The 21,198-nt window shown below is 36.7% G+C and overlaps 1 protein-coding gene across 1 annotated transcript in view; it reads left to right on the top strand.

Annotated features, from left to right (window-relative positions):
* AK9 (adenylate kinase 9) overlaps positions 1 to 21,198 on the top strand; it is an 83,467-nt gene that overhangs the window by 15,923 nt on the left and 46,346 nt on the right. Inside the window, exons 7-22 of the mRNA XM_088130009.1 lie at positions 1,983 to 2,108; positions 3,540 to 3,614; positions 4,041 to 4,139; positions 4,630 to 4,769; positions 4,849 to 5,029; positions 5,820 to 5,964; positions 7,330 to 7,446; positions 9,604 to 9,690; positions 10,819 to 10,970; positions 15,624 to 15,780; positions 16,408 to 16,522; positions 16,840 to 16,895; positions 17,527 to 17,652; positions 18,609 to 18,686; positions 19,122 to 19,199; positions 19,702 to 19,908. Coding sequence (XP_087986135.1) covers positions 1,983 to 2,108; positions 3,540 to 3,614; positions 4,041 to 4,139; positions 4,630 to 4,769; positions 4,849 to 5,029; positions 5,820 to 5,964; positions 7,330 to 7,446; positions 9,604 to 9,690; positions 10,819 to 10,970; positions 15,624 to 15,780; positions 16,408 to 16,522; positions 16,840 to 16,895; positions 17,527 to 17,652; positions 18,609 to 18,686; positions 19,122 to 19,199; positions 19,702 to 19,908 — 1,939 coding nt within the window. The remainder of the gene's footprint in view (positions 1 to 1,982; positions 2,109 to 3,539; positions 3,615 to 4,040; positions 4,140 to 4,629; positions 4,770 to 4,848; positions 5,030 to 5,819; positions 5,965 to 7,329; positions 7,447 to 9,603; positions 9,691 to 10,818; positions 10,971 to 15,623; positions 15,781 to 16,407; positions 16,523 to 16,839; positions 16,896 to 17,526; positions 17,653 to 18,608; positions 18,687 to 19,121; positions 19,200 to 19,701; positions 19,909 to 21,198) is intronic.

Genomic DNA, 21,198 nt, shown 5'->3' with positions numbered 1-21,198 from the left:
ACAACCAGCACCTTGAATTGCACCCAGAAACACACCGGCAACGAGTGCAGCTCCCGTAGTAGTGGTGTTACATGTGCTGTATGTCTGGCGCCATTTCCTACCCGTGCAGCCGCATTTTGCACCAGTTGAAGCTTCCGAATGCTCAAGGGCAGCCCCATGTACAGTGCGTTGCAATAATCCAAACAGTAGGTAACGAGGGCATGAGTGATAAAAGAAGACCCTTGGATCATTCAGAAACACATTGTTTAATATTTGTTAAACAATGCAACAATCTTCTTTAATAAAGTTAAACAAATTAAGTTGTGTTACAGTTACATGTAATAACCTAACTCTACATACTGAATTTAAAAAAATCTGCTCTCATTGTAATAGTATTAAAGGATTTCCTTTATATATATTAATTTAGTAAAACAATTTGAACTTTGTATCCTTACTTTGAAGGCTCAGACCAGTGCTGACCTAAGGCATTTGGCTGGCCTACTGAAGCAAAGAACTGGCTGGTATCTCCTCCCATTCCAAGTATAAAATTGTCTGGACTAGCAGTATTCTTCAACACTGGCACTGGAAACAGCATCCTCCAGAGGCAGCAGGCTTGTTTGGGTGATGCAGGGCAGGCTTCATGACACATAGCTCTCTGTTGCTCCCTTCCAGCCCCTGAGGCAACTGGCCCACAGCCTAATGGAGGAGGTGGCCTTGTCTCAAGAAGGATTACTGTAAAAAAAAAGTCCTTGTTCCTTAATTAGTTGATTCCTTCAGCAGACTAAACATCAATTCCAGCAAAAATGGTCCTGGAAATGACTAAAGTAAATTTTGCTAATTTTCTAAGGCAAAGTTTCATAATTGCAGGACCGGTAAAGAGAACACCTCTTTGTAAGCCTGGCCTTGGCATTCAAGTATGATGCACCAATAATAGAAACACTACATGGTACCTTCTGGATGTTTTAAGTTTAGTTCTCATAATACCTTAGGCAGCAAGCATGAACTGAGGGCCTTTCCCCACCTACACATGACCATAATTCAAACATGCCTTGGGAACGTATTTTTTATGCCATGTGCCCATGACATAGCCTTCATCTCATTCCCAGCCCATTAGTGAGACAGACTTCAGTAGTCCTGAATAGTATCCATGTTAAAGCAATATTTTTCTCCTTTTCTGACACTATCAAAGGACAGATTTAAGAAATGGCATATCTGTTCTTTATTTATTTATCAAATTTTTCACCACCATCTCATTAAAAAGCGAATCTGAGTGATTTACAGAGGAGATAAAATCAATTAAAATACAATATTAAAACAGTCTTAAATAAATAATAACTAAATTCCAGGGAATTATGGAAATGGCGAACAGCTCAGGGAGTGTCATCAGGGTCCCAGCCACCCCCAGGAGTGATTACAACTCTTGTCACCACATGCAAGCTGGCAGAGCCAGATTTTAAGTCCTTTCCTGTTAAGCTTTGTCACCCTTGAAAGAGGACATATGACTACAGTAACTTGAAAAAAAGGCAGAGGAAGGATCAGCAATGGAGACAGCAGATTTCACACTAGCATTCTTTTGTGCTAGTTCAAGGATTGGAGGATGGCACTATGATTCAGTAATGGGCAAATGTTCTGAGAGTGAAATTGAATCAGATGCTTGAGGAACAGTGTCATAGCTTCTATCTCAAGCTACCTCAAAAAAGGACTCCAGCAGGAAAAAGATTTTTTTTTTAAGTTACAAAATCACTTCAATTTCAGTAACTGGAATTGCACTTTTGTTCAGGAACGAAATTTTACTAAAGATTTAGTTCCATCCATAACTAAGCTAGCTGCAATTTCATCCTAGACTGCTGAAAATTGTTTTTAACCAATTAGTTTTGTTCAGCTGAGCCCACAGTTAATGTTTCTTTTTGCTGATTTTATACTTCCAGAGCAGGAGATAGAACCAAGCTTGCTGTATGCATTTACTTTATAAATAAGGGTGTGTTTTTTTTCCTTCCACCTAGGCAACAGCTGATCAAATTATGTTGACAGAAATTTTGCCAACTTTAGTGCAAAGGCCAGAAGATTTTATAGAAAATGCAGAAAAGAGAATTGATATCTATAAAGATATTATGCTACGTCCTCTAGAGGTAAGAAAAGAATAAGCTCTTTGCAATAACACCTAGCAGTAGGAAAAGAAGGAAAGAAAAACTACCAGATCATCAATTTTGTAACTTTTATTATTGCTGATAAGCATAGATAATTATCTCATGAATCCAAGAGCTGCTATATTATACAGATAGCACAAATGCTCACCTCCAGTATGAAACTTTGCACTAAACTTAGACAGCTATAGCCATAACAATAATTAGTACAGAACTGAAAGATTAAATTAGATTTTAATAAGATCAATGAATTTTTAAGACCTAGCTTATATATTTTAGTAAGCTGTGGTTTGATTAACCATAGTTGGATGAATAAATCACAGCTGGCTGGATTTATATAGTACTTTGAGCAAGGAGTTGGCAATCTTTTGATGATTGTGGCCCAACTTCATATTTTTGGAGGAGCCAAGACCAAACTGGGTAAGGTAGTGCTCCAAAGTGGACAGGGCTGTGTCATGTACATGAACAGATTTGGATTTGGGGAAGAATGCCAATTTTTTAAAAAAATTAAAGCAATATTAATTCTACTTGGGAGGTTAAAGTATGATTTCCATGTGGTTCTTCCTCAAAATAGCGGGAAACAGCACTGCAGATTTTCTTCAATGTTGGTTAGAGGAGTGTTTCGAAATGCAAATAAGGAGTCCTTATTTAGGCATCTGCTTTAAAAACAAAAAAGGGGATGAAAGTGATCATGGTTTCACCTAATCTGTAGAATTAGCAATATGGGAGCCAAAATATAAAATGTTTAAAATTTTTACTGTATTCTAAAATGTATTTCCTCTCTTTTGTAAATGTGGGGAAAAATTTCCTTTTCTTTCCATATATCCATGTGCATTAATCAAAAAGTAGGGAGATATGAATAGTGTTTCTGTACTGGAGGGTTGTGTTTGGGGTGCATACTGGACAGCTGTTGCTTGCCAAGCCATTGATATTTGCATTTGATTCTAGAGGGATCTTGCCTGCCACATGGCCTGGTTTTTGAATGGATATGTAAATCTAGCCTATTCTCAGTCAAGAAGTATAGTATGGACAATGTGAATAAGTTAGCAGTTAAATATGGCTCCTCTGCCAGCCCCACATTCTTTCTTTGTTAAATTCTAAGCTACACTGTACCCATAGGGCAGAGTTGGATAAGTGCAGTTGCACCTGTAAGTCCTTTCTATGAGTGCAGTTCTTTGTATTACCATAGGAATACTTAGCAATACTTACTTAGTCCCCACATTCTTTGCCAAATATAATATTGTAGTTACAATATTTTATACTTTGTAGACATTAATAAAAAAGTATCAGAAAAGTATGTCAAAAAATAGCAGCGCATTTTTTCCCCCAGATATCTCGGTGCAATCATTTGAGGTCATGGGAACAGAATCAAATCCAATCTATATATTGAATCATATTTCTGTTTTAAAATTTCAGGAATTAATGGCTGAGCACGACTCTCAGTATCTTTTTGAACTGGATGGAAACAAGAATGCAGAAGAACTTTTTAAAGTAAGTATGCTAACAGTCATTCCTTTTCAAAGAATGCACATTATTTTCACTGCCAATTCTACAACCCTCTCCCAGTTTCAACCCTACCTCCTTTAAGGCAACAGGGTTTCTGCCAAGGTCAAATCTTGGTAAGGAGCTCTCTGGCTTCAACCCATATGTACAATAATATAATTAGTATGATGATAATGCTAATATTATTATAATATTAATAATAATAACCTTTTAGAGATTGCAGACATAGGACTGTGATTCCCACTTGGTATCTTTAATTAAATCAGGTTAATTTGTTTATAAAAAATAGTTGGTGGATTTGAAAGACACTGAAGCACTTTTTCAAACTGGCTTTATATTTCAAAACCAACACCCAATACTAACAAAAATATTTGTTGGCACTTTATGCATAAGCTGTTATGTGTTTTTGTTTAGTCAGTAATAACCCGCCTCGAATCCATGGGCCAACGGAATGGAGCTCTTATAACCAGGCTTCAGAGTGCAGAGGAAGAAATGTTAGATGGCCTGGAAAATGTAAGTGTGATATTTGTATGTACTCTGCCTATAGAAATAGCACACTGTCATATTAGAGTGTTGTTATAAATGGTGATATAGATTTTTCTTACACATAGCAGATTAAAGCATATAAACACAACTTCAAAGAATGTGCTAGGTACAGATGACAAGCAGTTCATTGTGATTTCTCATTCCTTTATTATTATTGTTCATTATCTCCTATATTTATATTTTTATTCCTACATTTTATTTCTAAGGAAAACAATCCTAAAAATATAAGGATATCTTCTGCCAAGAGCTTTTGTCTATAACCTTTTATAAAATCTGTACCCTTGCCATCATCACTCAGTGGCATTCATACACAAAATGATTATTTTAACAGTTGGTGCTATGGAAAATAAGTGACATAATGTTTGAAAATATGTGATGGTAAAATATCTGTCACCTCTCTTTTCAATTACAATGTGTTTTCATGGGCTTCTGTTGTTTGTTTTATTTTGGCACTCAGGATGAACTTTTTCGGGTGCTTGCAGCCTATAAACCTGTAGCACCTAGATACCGATGGCGTCGAAGCAAATGGGGCCGAGCATGTCCTGTGGCTTTAAAAGATGGTGACATTATCATGGGATCGGCAGACAATGCTGTTAGGTAGGTAGAAGTCCATTATGCCTTAATATAAAATCCACCTTTCTAAGGTTCTGGTTCCATACTATTGTTTTCTTTGTAGCTTCTTAGGTAAGATGTACATGATTTCTACAGAAGAAGCATTGAAACAATTCATGCTGAATCCTCGTTCCTACCTGCTGCCTCCTATGCCACTTCCACCTTGTAAAATACTAATAGTGGGCCCTCCATTATCTGGGAAATCAACCCTGTGTGGGTTGCTTGCAAACCATTATCAGGGAAAGGTGGGTATAAATTCATTTTGTATTGAAATCTCAAAGTGCCTATTTATAGAATATCTTATTTAAATAGAAGTAAGACTCCTAAGTACATGACTTTGATAACCAAGAGCTTGGTACAGAACAACAAAGAATATATCACTGAAACTGGGAATTGTGTTTCCTAATCACTTGTTCTGGGAGAACAATTCCTCAGTCACCTGATTCTGCTGAGCCCTGTAAGTTTGTTGCTTCAAAGGTGGCACCAGACAAAAGCAATGGTTAGCCCTTGGTGAGAGAAGATTTTAGAAAGACATTTATTTGTTTGTTTGTTTGTTTGTTAGGTTTCTGTATCACTTTTTTCTGGGTAGTTAAGGAAGCTTACATGGGGATCATACTGTCCCCATAAAACAATCCTGTGAGGTACTGGGACTAAAAGAGAAAGACTGGCCCTAAATCACCAGTATATTTCCATGGTGAGGGTGGCCTTGGCCTTGGCCTCCCCAGTCTTAGCCCAACATCTTCAGCATTGCACTACAAAAATAAGAGGTTGGCCAAATGTGAATGCATAAAATTAAGTATACAGAAAAAAATGACATTTTTTCATATTTAAATATAACAAGGTTGATTTTTTTAAAAAATGAAGTACTCCTTTTCACTACAAAACTTGGAAAATGAAACACTGGAGGAGGGGAGGCAACAGAATTAGGGGTAGGGCTCTGAAATTCCTACTCTTTGTTTTGGGAAAGAAACTGGAAAAGCTAGCAGGTATCTGCTTCTCCATCCCTTAGATGTCATGTTCAATGGTTTTCTGTAGGTTCTTGACATGGAAGTTCTTCTGCAAAGACATTATGAAGAAGCAAGGATAGAACTCATTGAGCAGACCCGAGCTGAAGCAACCCTAGCAGGGATTGCCAAAGTGAAAGAGAAAATGGAAGTAGAGCAGCAGTTGAGGGAGCAAGGTAAGGCTGTTCCATGTCAAAGCTGAAATGCTTAGCTGTTCAGGTATAGTAGGTTCTGTTCCCCCTGGAAGGGCTATGAGTTATACACATGGCAGCTTTGATTCAGAAGTTCTGTGGAATGCTTATGCAAGGACTTGATGAATGAAAGAATGACCATTGCAGTGGGTGACTGCATGCAGTGAGTCGCTATTTGAAATTCTATGAGAAGGATGAGGTAAATATTTTTTTCTTCTCCATTGGGATGTTATTTTTTTAATATTTAAATATTTTATTGGTGAAGTATAATAATGAGAAGATCTGATGAAGTACAACCAAAAATATAACATTGCTAATATTATCAAAAAAGGATATACAAAATAGTAATTAATTGAGGGACATTTGAAGAAACTAGAGATATACACATAAAGTATTAATATAAAACTAGCCCAGTCCTTCAACATATTATTAAATCTAGCCAGATAAACCATCTAGTACTCCATCTTCTCAATTTTAATACAGTATATTATTTCAGTACAGTAATATTTATATAATATTATTTTTGAGAAAAATATATGTTTAAGCTGGTTATTTATTCTGGTTTTATGTCTTTAATCTTGTTTAATGTTTTTATATGCAAACCACCAGGACTTGTTTCTGGAGCTTGGCTGTATAAACTTATATGCATCCATCCATCCATCCAACCATACATTTTTATTGCCAAACAACTTTTAGCTTAGTTTTTCTGCCACCAGTTTTTAATCTGCTGCAACATCTCCTCGCCCAATGGCAGGTGAATGCTAGCTAAACCCCAAAACAGTCCTACTCTACATATATTCTCTTCTATTGGAACCAAAAGCAATCTTCACTAATCTTCCTGTAATGGAGAGAATGAGCAGGGATCTTGTAAGGCTAGGGTGGCAAATTGTAGCTTCGTGAACTGACTAAACCAGAGACATTTCCACGCAGGGCTTATATCACTTCCGAATGACAGACATTTCCTTGTCGTTGTTTGTGTTCAGCAACTAAAACAATTGCAAACTCAATTAGCAAAAAGGTCAAAAGGTGTTTTTTAGCACGTTTTCCAACTAACAAATTGTATTAAAAAGCATAAGATTTTGTGAGCCGCACCTCCTGTCATCAGATGCAGAGTGGCTAGATTTAAATTGGGGTGAGGTGGGGGTGGGGAAAACAGGTTTGTTAGCAGATGCAGGTTACAAATACCTTATCAATTAACAAATGTAATCTGTTGTGTTTGTTAACAAATGGAATCTGTTGTGTTGTTGTGTTTATTAATGCCCGTTGTGTTTTTTAAGACTTCTGAGATTGCCTGTACCCTTTTTGTAAATAGAAATTCTTCATCTTAATTATGTTAATTATCTTTTATAGCTCTACTGTTTGCCCCAGAACTAGGTGACAAGGAACTGGAAAACGATGAAGATAGTGTTCCCACAGATGAAAGGAGTTCGATGCTGCCTAGTGTTTCAACAATTGGTAGCCAAAAAGGTAATCTAAGGATTTGGTTTTTCATACATTCTATAGAAGAATAGGACATACCTGCAGAGCCCCCCTGCATAGTGAAGTAAGCCCTGACCTTCGAATCCACTTTTTTAGGTTGTCAGAAGACTTTTGATACATTTTGTTGTGATATGGATATAAGCTTGGCATTATTTCTCCATTGCTGGACTGTGTTAAACTTGGTCAGGGAGCAGGTGAATATTTTCTTTTGTGAAAGAACCTGCCTGTGTATTCAAAATGAACTGATCAAATAAACAGGCTGGGATCTTTTTTCTGATACAAAGTATGCATCTAGTTTTTGTAAGCGGAATCATTCAAATCTATATGTTCCCAATCCTGAAGCCTGAAGTTATACAGTCCTGTAATGAATTGATACATTGGTCTAATTCAAAAATAATGGGAGACCATAGTTTACTGCTATATGAAGCAAGAGTAGCAAAGTTCAGACTACCACAATCATTCTCCTTTCCTTTGTTTTATGGAAATAAGGTGAAGAGTGGAAGAATAAAAGTTGTTTCCACTTTTATTCATGCCATAATTCCCTATGATGCTAGAGCCCAGGGAGTTATTTATTAAAATCATCCAAGTCCTGAAGCTATGCTTTATTATTGGTTTGTTCTTATTTAACTGAAATTTAAACAAACTACAGGTAAAGTGGTTTTTCACTTGTCCAATCTTTTCCTCTAGTATATGAAAGAAGAAGGGGAAGAATATGTTTCAGGTTTTATTTATTAGTCTTAAATTATTTCAGTTTATACCAAAGGAAGATAGTCATTATTAATAAAAATTATAAAGTTAACAATAAATAAGATATAATAAATTATAGACAAATTATTTTTATTCTACTTGGAATTTGAAAGCAGATCTGATATTCGTGCAAGTCCATTTTGAGGAGACAGTTACATACACTGTACTGTATTTTAATCTTCATGATTATACCCAAATGGTTCAGGCAACCAGGCATAAGTTTAAGTCTGCAATCCTATTCCAATTCTCTAGGATTAAATTCCACTGAATTCAATGAGACCTACTTCTGGGTAGTCGTGTGTTGGATTGTGGTGTAAGTCTATGTTCCTTAAACTTCTGTTAGCTAAAGTACATTTGTTTTTTGTTTTCTCTCAAATACATTTGAAGCCATTCTTCATTTTCCAGCTGAAAATATTTACTTTCAAGACCAAACTCTTCTTTGTGATAGAGTTATATATTAGAAAAGCATATTATCCATCTCTTTTTTAAAAATCTAATAAACAGTGGAGAGGGGGAAAAAAGGATTCTGGATGTAAGCTATGGCACAGGGAAAATTTTAATCCTCTCCTTCTACGTTATTTTCCTGATCAAAGTTACATCTACCAAATTTTGGAGGGGGAGTGTTCCTTTGAAGTATGTACCCATACTTTTTTCTACCTAGGCAAATATCAGTTAAAGCGTTTTCTCTTTCTCTCTCTCTCTCATTCCTTCTCTTTCACAACCACAGAGCCACACAGAAACAACTCCTGCCACAGCTTGAAGTTGCTACTGGGGAACAAGAGAGGGATATGGAGGGGGGAGGAATACATTTGTCAGTATATGCTTTTTTTATATATATACTTGGCATCTATAAGAACTTCTCTGTCTTTGGAAGAATCCTGCCAGTGTATTTCCAATCCATGCCTGACTATTCATTACCAACTCAAAGAGTAATCTTCTCTGAAATTGGACACCTGCAGTTTGGCAATCAGTCTAATTTTTCCAAATTATAATTCCTATATGTTTATGGAGGGAAAGGAGGTTAAAGATAGTGAGATCATAGCCAGAAAGAGAAAACTTAACCTTCTACTTCCTATGTCCTGCAGTAATGATTATTGAGCTTTGCTCCTGCACACCTAATTTTAAAGATCCATCAGTGTGGTTTCTCATTACACCAAGAGCATCAAATAGAACCTGTAACCTGTTTTACACTGCACAGATTCTTGATATAAGGGTTCCTTGCTGTGCTGGTGTCTACTCAAATAAATTCTTTTTAGCAGCTGGATACACACATCAGTCTAAGTAAATCCAAAGAAACCATATTATGATTTAGAGTACTATCTGAACCAACCATATGGATACACAGAAAAACATTGTCTGAATAACTCAATGTGTTTTTCTCATCTATACCTGTTCTAGATAGCAGTGTCATACAAGAAGAGAGTGTAATAAAAGAAGAAGAGGAGAATGAAGAGATGTCTTCATCTCAGACTACAGAACAAACAGGTATTACTGATAGCATGTGGAAATTAGAGACAATGATAGTTATGTAAAGCATACATTAAGCTGGGAAACAGTGAAAGTGTAGGAAAGAAACTCATATTGACTCTTCCCTAATTCACTAGAGTATAAGAGGTCAGGAGGGGAAAACTCAGTCAGGCTTTCAAGATTCTGTTACTAGAGCCTATATCAAAGTAGAGTTCCAGTTCAGATTTGTGGAGTCTGTTTTCTGACTTGGCCTACCTTGAAAGGCTGAAGTAAGCAGCATTAATATTCGTAGCGGAAGTACTACTTGTTGTAATTGTAGAATATATATTTATTAGTGGGTTATAGGATATTTGCTCACTTGCTTCCCATATTTCTATGATATTGAGAGCAATGGAGGTGAGCATCTTTCACCCTCAGGTACCTATTTCTGTGATGTGGGCATGATTTGATAGAGTGCTTGCACAGGCAATAGCACTAGCCCAGCATTTTCTGCTTCTGCTGTTTCACTGTGTAATTAATGGAAGAGTCAAACTGATGCTCCTCTCTCAGCATAATAAGGCTCTTTATCTCTACCTGGATCAGGATTTTTATTATCCCTCCAGGTTGGAAAAAATATGATGGCAAGTAATACTAGCCCCTCCTTTTGCTACTAGTATGCAATCCTCTGTGAGATTCTTTCTGTGCTTCCTGTCCTAAATATTTCTCTTTAACCTTTGGTATCATGTGTACAGTAATAGGGGAAGACAGACTGGTAATGTTCTTGTTTTAGACCAGGCTCCCTATCACTAACAAGCTAGGTTTCTATGCTTTATAAAATTAATATGAAATCTATATTTTGTAATATGTTCTTTGAACCCATAACAAAGCCAGTGCCATATAAAAAACTATCCAAAAGAATATATAGAACAGTATCAAATATTGTGTGAGTAGAATTTTGCTCAAGCAATGCAGTTTCCCCTTTCCCTCTTCTCCCTGCTCCCACCAAATTTGTTTGAGAGGTTCACCCAGTCCTTCAGTTCAGATTTGGAAAGAAGGGCCCTCCTATTCCACTAGTGGAAGCCTCCCTTCAGCAACTAAGAGGATTTTATACACAGTTCAATACATTTTGAGGTACTTACGCATGGATTTTTTCTACATAATGAACAGACACCTCTACACTGCAAACAGAGTTAGAGATTCCTCTTGACCACCCAGATGTTCAAGAAGTGGTCCAGAAAGCTATAGAAGCTGCAATGCTGTCTCCAATAATGCTGTCACCAGAGGCATATGTGGAAGCATTAGAAAAAACCATTACAGAGGTAAAAGCACAGTATCACATGGACGACATGCATGATAGAAAGCTCTTTTTATAACTGGCATGTTATTTGAGTTATTTAAAATTATGCAAATCATTACCTATTGGAATATTACAATTTGGAATGTTGTAAGGAAGATCACATATTAGTTTAAGCCTAAATTCTAGGGTTTGCATACATAGAATAATTTTCAGTGTGGCATACAAACAATGAATCTGGGATATACCATTAAAAAGGTAGAGCTGTTGAAATGTCCCAAGCTTATGATGATGATGATGATTGGTCGCAGAGTCAGCCAGATGTTTAGACTGAATTTGGCATTTTTATCCACCTATCAAGTCCTTCCCAAGGACTTGGGATAGGTAGATGTTGTTTGATGGTTTGATGGTGTTAAAGGTATCGTCGCAGGATATAAGCTGTTCCAAGTTTTGTCAATGCCAATGGTGTTCAACTGGTGCTCCAGATGTTTTGGGATTGCACCTAAAGCGCCTATTACTATTGATACTATCTTTGCTTTCTTTTCCTATAGTCATTCTATTTCTATTTGCAGGTCTTCATATTTTGTGATTTTCTCCAGTTCTTTCTCTTCTATTCTGCTGTCTCCAAGTATTGCAATGTCCACTATCCAGACTTTTTGTCTTTCTTATCAACAATTGTTAAGTCTGGAGTGTTGTGCGGCAAATGCTTGTCTGTTTGAATTGTAAAATCCCAGAGTACTTTAGCTTCTTCATTTTCTATTACTTTGTTTTGTGATCCCACCAATTCTTGCTTGCAGGCAAATAGTATTTCTTGCAGATATTCCAGTGCACCATTGTTGCTATTTTGTCATGCTATTATTTATAGTCAGTCTGCATGATCTTCTTGCAGCAGCTAACTAGGTGGTCTACTGTTTCTTCAGCTTTTTTGCAGAGGCAGCATTTGCTGTCTGTTGCTGTCTTCTCAATTCTGGCTTTATATGCATTTGTTCTTAAGGCTTGGTCTTGTGCAGACAGAATTAGCCCCTCTGTCTCTTTCTTCAACTTTCCTGCTCTTAGCCATTGCCAGGTCTTCTTGTTATCTGCTTTGCCTGCTAGTGTGTGTGTGTGTGTGTGTGTGTACTGGCCATGCAATACTTTACCTTGCCATGTCTCTTTTCTATTCTTCATTTGGTCTTTCTTATAGGCCAGTTTGGTTTCTTTGGTATTCAGTAAGCCTTCATGGTGTACTAACTTCAGTGCCTCTTCTTCACTGTCCTTCAGATATTCTTCCAATGCCCCTTTTTCTTCTTCAACTGCCTGGTGTACTTGTAACATTCTACCTATGTTCTTTGGTAAGTAGAGTCTGTCAACGTTGTTGCATGGATGGAGGGCATGATCATTATTTTTCTGGTCTTCTATCCAGGGCTTTTAGTTCAGCTTGAGTCCAGTCCACTATTCCAGCTGTATATCTAATGACTGGAATTGCCCAGCTGTTAATCGCCTTGATGGTATTTCTGCCACTGATTTTGAACTTTAAGATCTTCTCCACTCTTCTGATGTATTCACTACTAACCTTCTTCTTGACTTTAGTGTGCTTGATGTTGTCAGCCTGAAGGATGCCCAGGTAGTTGTAGTGATCTTCATAATCCAGACTCTTGATTTTATTTCCATAGGGCATCTTGATTCCTTCAGTTTTCACTATTTTTCCCCTGTTGATGGTAAGGATGACACATTTGTCCAGTCCAAACTCCATTGCAATATCTTGGCTGTATATTCAGACAGTGTTGAGCAGCGATTCTATTTCAGATGGTGTTTTTCCATACAGCTTCAGATCCTCCATGTAAGGAGGTGGGATAACCTGGCAGATGTTTTTGATGTTTGATAGCCATGGCCTGACTTGTTCAGTATGATTGACAGAGGAATCAATGCAGTGACGAACAGTAGTGGTGATAGTGAGTCTCCTTGAAAGATTCCTCTCTTGATGTTAACCTCTTCCAGTCTGTCATCATTGACCAGCAACTGTGTCTTCCATTGTGCCATTGGTCTTTGCACAAAGCTTCTGCTGTTTCTACTGACTCCTGTTATTTCTAGGCACTTGATACATTATCCAGTCATGTGGCAGGGAGTTGAATGCCTTCTTGTAATCAACCCAAGCCACATTCAAGTTGGTCTTCCTTCTCTTGCAGATTTCCAAAATCTTCTTGTCAATTAGGAGTTGAACTTTTGTCCCTCTGCTGTTTGAGTGGTTTCCTTTCTCCTCAGATAGAAGGAGCTTGTTTTCAGCTAGGTGTTGTTAGACTGCATCAGCTACCGAACCAGTTGGCAATTTGCAAGTTGTTGGTAAGCAGGTAATTGGCCTGTAGTTGCCTGGTGCTGCCCCTTTTATTGGATCTTTCATTATCAGGTAGGTTTTGCCAAATGTTAACCAATCTTCAATTTCACCTTCTTGCAGTATCTTGTTAAACAGCTTGGCAATGAGTGGGTGCAGACCAGTCAGCTGTTTCAACCAAAAACCATGCAGTTCATCTTCAACTGGTGCTGACCAATTCTTGATCTTCCTTGCTCTTTTCTCCGCCATTTCTGCTGTTATTACAAGTTCTTTCATTTCAGCTTCTTTTTTATTCTTATCAACCTCCTTTATCCAAGCTGCATTCTTGTTGTATTTCTTTGGGTTGTCCCATAGCTGTGCCCAGAACTGCACTGTTTCTTCTTTGTCAGGTGTTGACTGGTTCATTAGTCTCTCCATTGATGGATTGGTAGAATCAGTTTCTGATTCGACTGAAATTGGAGATTCTGCCTACATTGTGCAATTCAGGCTTCGTATCTGCTATGGCTGTTATTTGCTGCTTTATTATTTCCAGTGCTTCCTTGATCTTCCTTGTTTCTAGGTGATATTTCTTGATCAGGTATTCTTTGGTCTTCTTGTTCTTCAGCTTCTTTTCTTTCATCTGTTCTAGCTTGCTTACATCTGATCTTAGCATGCTGATCTTATTTTCCACCTGATCTTCCATTTTGGTGGTGCACTGTTTGGCTTTTTTTCTTGCTTGTTGATTTTGTATCCAAGGTATTCAGTTATAGTTGCACCCGTGCTATACATTAGTTGGTTTGTTTCTTGCAGGTGCTGGTGCTTATATTTGATGTTACAGTATTGGCATCCTTTAATATTTGTGCTAGCTGTTTCTTTGTAACAAGCTTCAATACAGGCAACCTTATTCTGTTGTTTTTGTGCTGTTCTAGATGCTCAGTTATTCTTTGTTTCAATTCCTCTTGTTTTTTTGTCAGAGGACTTTGTTTTTTCTGAGGAGAAGGCTCCATTGTCTGAGCTACTTCTGGCAAGGCTTCGATTTCTTTGCCCTCAGTAGACCTTTGCAGTTCTTCCAATTCTACTTCTGTGAATACTTTATTTTGTGTTACAAATCAGCGTTGATCTGCTAGCCTCTGTTCTTACAGATTTCTTACAGATAAAGGGATTTTTTTTTGTTTTTGGCTGACAAAGAAGAATGTTGCTATTCAAAATATTTTTTAGACTTTTCTAAGATTTCTAAACATCAACCTCTCATAAAAAAGGTTGAAATGTCTTGTAACCACTGTGGTATACTAAGGATGTGCAACTGTCAGTGTAAATCTAATGCATTTCACTGCCTATTTTCTAGTATAAGGTCTCTGTGAAATCTGCTTTTCCTTTGCAACATTTTCTGAAATGATTGTAAGTCTCATTCAAGTGTTTTCAGTTTATGTTGGTCTCCAAATGTCACTCTGATGACATTGGCTCCCTTAACACACAACTGGCCACAGGGAGAAACCCTATGTGGATTTTGTAGGTCTACAGGCATTCCTTTTGCAGCTCATAAAAGCTGTTGGCAGGGAGGATGAAATACCCATTTTTTTAATGTTCCAAATATTGAACATATGACTCATACAGTGTTCCATGCAGTATTCAACATGATGCTGTATTATTTAGCAGTGCTTTTCTTTATTCACAAGTGAGTCCTATTCAGTAAATATTATATTTTTATTAATTAAAAGATTTGTGTTTGCAAGCCATCTCTATTTATTGCTTTGGAGTGATTCTCACAGGCGGAGTGGTGATGAGAGGAGCCTGGGAGTAAGCCTTAATAAACATGGCAAAGATTATTCTTGAGTAAACTAATACAGGATTGCAGTGTTAATTGCCCAGTTTGGGTTTCTGCTTCTTCTTTTCCCAGTGCAAGAATAATACCTGATATTAGGTCAGTTAAAAAGAATCATTCAAAGAGAAATTAAAAGGCCATTTATTTACATGTTCCAGCTTTAATAATCAGCAAGCAAAAAAGGGAGGGGGGAATTTGCAAAGCAGTTTAATGAAAGGCCCACAAGCTCTAAAAGTCTTCTTGGAACAGTCACATGGAAAACATAGAGCTACCACAATTTGATAATAATTTCATATGAATTATATGTAAGGGACTGAACAAAGATTCTTTCAAAGAAAAGGTCTGGTCTAGTAAGTGAAGATTTTCATAACTTTGCAACTGCCTATCTTTCTCTGACACATAACATACTTTATAATGAATGAGCTTGTAGTAGTTGATGTAAATTCTACTGCTGAGGAAATCATGCAAGCCAATTAACTAAAGTCAAAATGTATCTTTATTCTAAACAATGCACTTATCATTCAGAATGTTCAACCATTTAATATGCTAATTGCACTCTTTTATTTCAGCTACATAAAACAAATCCAAACAGATATCCTGGAGCTGCGCGTAAAGGAGGATGGGTAGTAGATAATTTTCCTCCATTTACAGACCACTGGAATGCTTTGGTAGAAAAAGGACTCCTACCTGATATTGTGATTTGTTTGAAGAATGTTGAATTAAATGGTTAGTAATAGTCAGAAATGAATATATAAAATGAATATCACTTAGGGAACAATCATCATCCCTAAAGTGGTAAGTTTTCAACATGTTCTTTCTATAAAATTCAGACTCTAGAAACGTGGATGCTGTTGTTGGATTCCAATTCCTGTGAGCCTCATCCAATATGGCCAATCAGAAATTAAGGGAGTTGAAGCCTGACCATGGCTAGAGATTCTATCCCAGCTTTAGGAATTTTTCAGTTTCAGCTTGCAACTAACCTAGAGAGGAACTATGTACACAGAGAATTAACCTATTTATCTTACCGTTACTGTATCCTATTATATTGCCGCTAGTTTAACTCCTTGATTAATGCATACATTCATTAAAGTGAGGCATAAAAAGGTATATATTATTTATTTCCCTCGGCGGCTCAACTAAATTTATTCAGCTATTGCAAAACAATTCATATCTTAAAAATTTTAAAGTGGTTGCCTAAAGAAAGCTGTCTGATGCAGTTAATTGTTATTATTGGGAGCGTTATGCAGTTAAGCATTATTATTGGGATCGACAACATCTCTTTTTTAAAAATTGTAGTTTCTGAGGTTTGGTACATAGCCCTTTTCTATTGTATTGTTTTCTATTATATTGCAGGACAGGTGATAATACATAGAATGTATCAAGCACAAAAAGAAGAAGTTGATGCTAAGATTATACAAAGATTAATAGAAGATGCTTTAAAAAAGAAAGAAGAGGAAGAAGAAACAAAGTAAGCATTTGGAGAGGGGGAGCAAGAGATTTAATTAAAACAGAATACAATGAAGATTGTTCTGGGTCAAAAAAAAAAGCACCTGGTGTTCTTTTGTGCCACAACTTACCTTTACAGAGAGTAAATGAATTGCTAAGTAGCCCAGTCTATATTTATCAATTTTTTATTTTTTACAAAAATGCGTATAACCTGTTAGACTGACTATGGGCAGAACAATATGGAACAGTGCTTTCTAGAATAATTCATATTCAGCAAAATTGCAGTTCATTTTCAATCATGTTATATTATCATTTGATTGTGCAAACTTCTAATTACAGAAGGGAACTGCAAGAACTGTTAAAAATGCAAGCTCAGGAATCTGCTGAAGACAGAGGTAAGAAATACCGTAGTGTATCTGGAATTCTTTCAGCAATGAAGTTAATTCTGTGCATATTAATCATATTGTTGAACTCACAGGCACTAGTAACAATGGAAGAATTTAAGTCTGAGGCATGCCCCTGCTACTCATAATGCCTACTCTACTCACACAGTATATGAATAGGACTTGCCAAAACATAAAAACTGAACTGGAAGGCAGCTTATGCCCATCATAAGGGCATTGGGGACACCTAAATGAAGCAAATAAATGGCTTGGGAAAGGGCCTTATATCAATTTCAGGAAATAAATTCCATGGATATGAGGCCATAACTAAACAGGCTCTATTTCTAATGTCTATTCCAAACAATTATTCCAAATTCTGAAAATGGATGACATCTCCTTGATATTTCATAATACTCAAGTAATCCTTTTAACTGTAAACTGTGGAATCTAGCACTCTGGCTTTATTTATAATTTTCATATTTTTGTCTGATTCCATTATATGCTTTCCTGAAGCTTAAATTGGGAGCTAATTTTGGGTCTGATGAATTTATAAACCATATTGTTTAGTATAGTAGAGTCCCACATAGAGTTCCAAAATTGCTTTGTAAATGTTTCCATAAATATGTTTTTCTTGAATTTACAGAATCTGTGGAGTTTCTGGAGGACAGCTTTGCATATGAATCGCAGGCAAAAATTCATTCTGGGACTGAAACAGGCCAAACAGTAAAATCTGATTCTGCTGGATCTAAACAGAAAGAAACATCTGGAGGTTAGATATCTGTGGCACATTGGTTATTTTGTTTCTTCTAACAAATATCAAGTTGTTTTATTACATTACTGTGGCTGTAACTCTGCTATGGAAAAGCTGAGGGCGGCAAAGTATTTATCTTACTATGTCTTTTTTTTTTTAATTTCTTTGACAATACTCTTGCTATAAATAGTATGATTCTTCTGTTCAGACATTCTTGAAGTCCTGCATGTGGAGACACCCCTGTTTCAATAGACACACTCTGCACTGACTAAACTAAGATGCCATTTGAACCACATTATCTATCTTAACATCTAAGACACTAATACCCAAGTTATTCCATACTGAGAGCCACATTTGGCCTGTAAACTCTACATCCCAAGGACATGACTTAAGTATATATTGGATAGAATGATGACAAAGACGCAATTTAAATTTCACAGAAATTAAATATTGCAAATATTATGAATATTGACATAGTTACTCTCCAATGATGTATTAATAATTTCCCTCTTTATTCACATTTCAAATTACAATTTAGTAACAATTTATGGAACCCCTGAGGATACTTCCAAGGCTTTTGAAGAGCTAAAACCAGCTCTGGGGATATGTTCCAAGGTCTAACAGCAGCCATCCTAAAAAATAAAATTTCTCATAGGGTTAATTTTCTCATTAAATAGTAAAAAGACAGAGTGTGAAGGTCAGTTTATCTCCTTCTGTAACCAACTATTGAAGTTCAAGTGGGATTTGCATCACAGCAATTACACATCACATGTAAAGTGCCTGCCTCTACATAATTAGCCTATCTCCCTTATTTGTATACTTTGCATTAACTTTTATTGGATAGAGTTATTCTAATAATCCTCAGTTCTCTATCACTTTACAGTTTCTTAGCATATTTTAGGTTAACCATGATTATATGGATTAGGGGAAATTGGTTTAATAGTAAATCTCTCTTTTTATGTATCTGCGTACAGAAACAGTGCAGTTTGTAGATCAGCATGATGAAGCACAGTTGTCTATGGACTCCAAAGAACATGAAGAATCTAAGACAGGTTAGATTTTATATATCAGTAATATTTCATAGGAGACAACTATTTTTGTTCCTGTAACCCTGTGTCACTCTGTTTGCATTTTAATTGTGTGTTTTCATTGTATTTTTAATGTAAGCCACTTTGAGTCTCTATGATTTGATGGCCTTGTAAATTTAACATCATCATTATCATCATCATCATCAATATTTTCTCTATTAAATATCATTCACATTTTATTCTTTATCACCATCTAATTGATATTTTTGTTAGTTCTTCTTTAAAGAAAAGCTTCTTTTTACTGGCTCAATTTGGTAAACTTTCAGAAGCAAAGCCTACAAAGTAAAAATCTGGACTCAAGATCAAAACTGCTAATTTTCTAAATATTTTGAAAGCTGTTAACATTTCCTATAAACTATGCAAAAGTAAGTAATAATGATTTTATGCTGATCCCCACAGAATCAATGGAAGCTCTTGAAACTGAAGAAAAATCTGAATCACAGCATGAATACCTGAAAAGTATTGCATCTGAACTAGGTTAGAGTTTGACTTGGTCACTTATCCCACCAAGCTGTGGTCTGCATAATTGTGCTTTGTTGAATAACCCACAATGAATGGCTTTGCATAATTAATCATTTCAACTCTTTTTCTTAAAATGTACAGTTGAAACAAACTTTTGTTGTGCGCACTGCCCCTGTTTAGTGTTGCAGTTATGTCCTCCCTAGAATACTCCATTCTTCCTCCACCCAATTTTTCACTTTTCTCTGAATAGTTTCATTAGCACATCTATTCCTCATTGGGCTATATGAGATTCCTTGTTAGGTATATCTCACCCACTCCCCCATGCCTCAAATTTTTGAACTTCTGCAGTCCTCCAAGCTCTCTTTAGCTTGTTGGTCCTCCTTCTTGTGAGGCTATTTTGGCTCCATAAGAACCAGCCAGAGTATCAAAAAGAAAGTAATGCCAGTACACATAAGAGGGCATCTTACAATTAATACATTATTAAGTTGTTTCCTAAAATGCAACTTGATTTGTTCAGGAGTCAAGATACCTGAGTATCCTGAAGATGGTTTTCCAGATGTAGTAGAAATAGAGCCACTTAGAAACAAGCTCAACCAGTTCCAGAATGACTGGCAAAAATTAGAGCCACATATTGCAGAATCGCCTTTGGTCCTGGTTACTGAATTGGAGATTGATGGGCAGACTCCAGAAATGCTGTTTAATAAGTGTGCGCAGGCTATGCAACGTAAGTAGTTCAAGTTCACAGTTCTTTAAAAATTATTTTTTCCTTAGGAGTTTTAGGGTGGTTTTTGGATGTTTTATTTACAATTTCTTCAAATTATAAATGAAGTTGGTTAAAGCAGGCTTGTACAAATTATGAGCTACTTCTGAAGAGACAAAGAACATCTTATGATTGCTGCCAGCGTGGAACTGTATGTACACATGTTTCTACTACTTGGAAAATAAGCAATAGCAACAACAGAAATCATTCTGAAATTAATATTAAAAATTCTATAAACCTTTAGTTGATTTAATAAAGAGGCTGTTTTAATATGAATATATTCTCCTGCATAGTCAACATGACCACTTTTACTCATGTTTAAAAAAGTATTCATGTATTAAACTAGAACATTTTGTAAACTTTAAAAAAAATTGGACTGGCTCCAGGAGAATAGAAGGAAATAGAAAACTGCTCCTGCCAGCTTATTCTGAAATTGAAGGAAATATTGTTCAAGCTGTGTGGATTCATCTAAGGATTAGTGAACAAAACAGGACTTACTGTTTCTTCTGGGAAATCAGAGGACTCTATTAATTATAGTCTATTTGAAGAGAATGAATGAAAAGAAGGGGATCTAGTTTTCAAATATGATGGCTTTTTCTGCTGCTTTGTCTGATTTGTACTGCCTATGAATATAATAGGCAGCTATATGGGCTCGCAGCTCCTGCTTGAAGAGCAGGTATCAGCTGTGGCCAGGAAGACCTTTGAGAACTCCATCTAGTGCACCAGCTGTACCCTTTCCTAGATCAGAAGGCCCTTCAGACAGTCACTCGTGCCTTAGTCAACTCGTGGCTTGACTACTGCAATGCTCTCTACATGGAGCTGCCCTTGAAGACCACCCAGAAGCTTCAACTGGTCCAGAATGCGGTGGCATTGCCGATATGCTTCTGAGTGCAATTCAAGATGCTGTTTGTTACCTAAAAAGCCCTACATGGCATAGGGCCTGGTTAATGAAGGGGCTGCCTATCTCACATAACATCTGTCTGGCCAATTCAATCCTGCAGGGTTGGTGCATTCTGGGTTCTTTCGATTAAACAGTGTTATCTCTGAGGACCCCAGAAGTGCACCTTTTTTATAGCAGGGCTTACCCTCTGGAATGAGCTTGCCCCCGAGATCTGGATGGCCCCCACTCTGCTGTTATTTAGAAGAGCTGTGGAGACTTGGCTCTTTACCCAGGCCTTGGTGAAGGAGAGTGAGACCCCTCGCTCATCACATTTGCCATAGTTTATTTTTTTTATCTTTATTTATGTATTATTG

The sequence above is a fragment of the Python bivittatus genome, unplaced genomic scaffold, assembly GCF_059951505.1.
Source record: "Python bivittatus isolate LINGU-HERP-01145 unplaced genomic scaffold, Pbiv_v1 ctg000020_np1212, whole genome shotgun sequence".
Classification (NCBI taxonomy): domain Eukaryota; kingdom Metazoa; phylum Chordata; class Lepidosauria; order Squamata; family Pythonidae; genus Python; species Python bivittatus.
The sequence above is the reverse complement of the archived record's forward strand: the minus strand, read 5'-3'. Positions and strand labels throughout refer to the sequence as shown.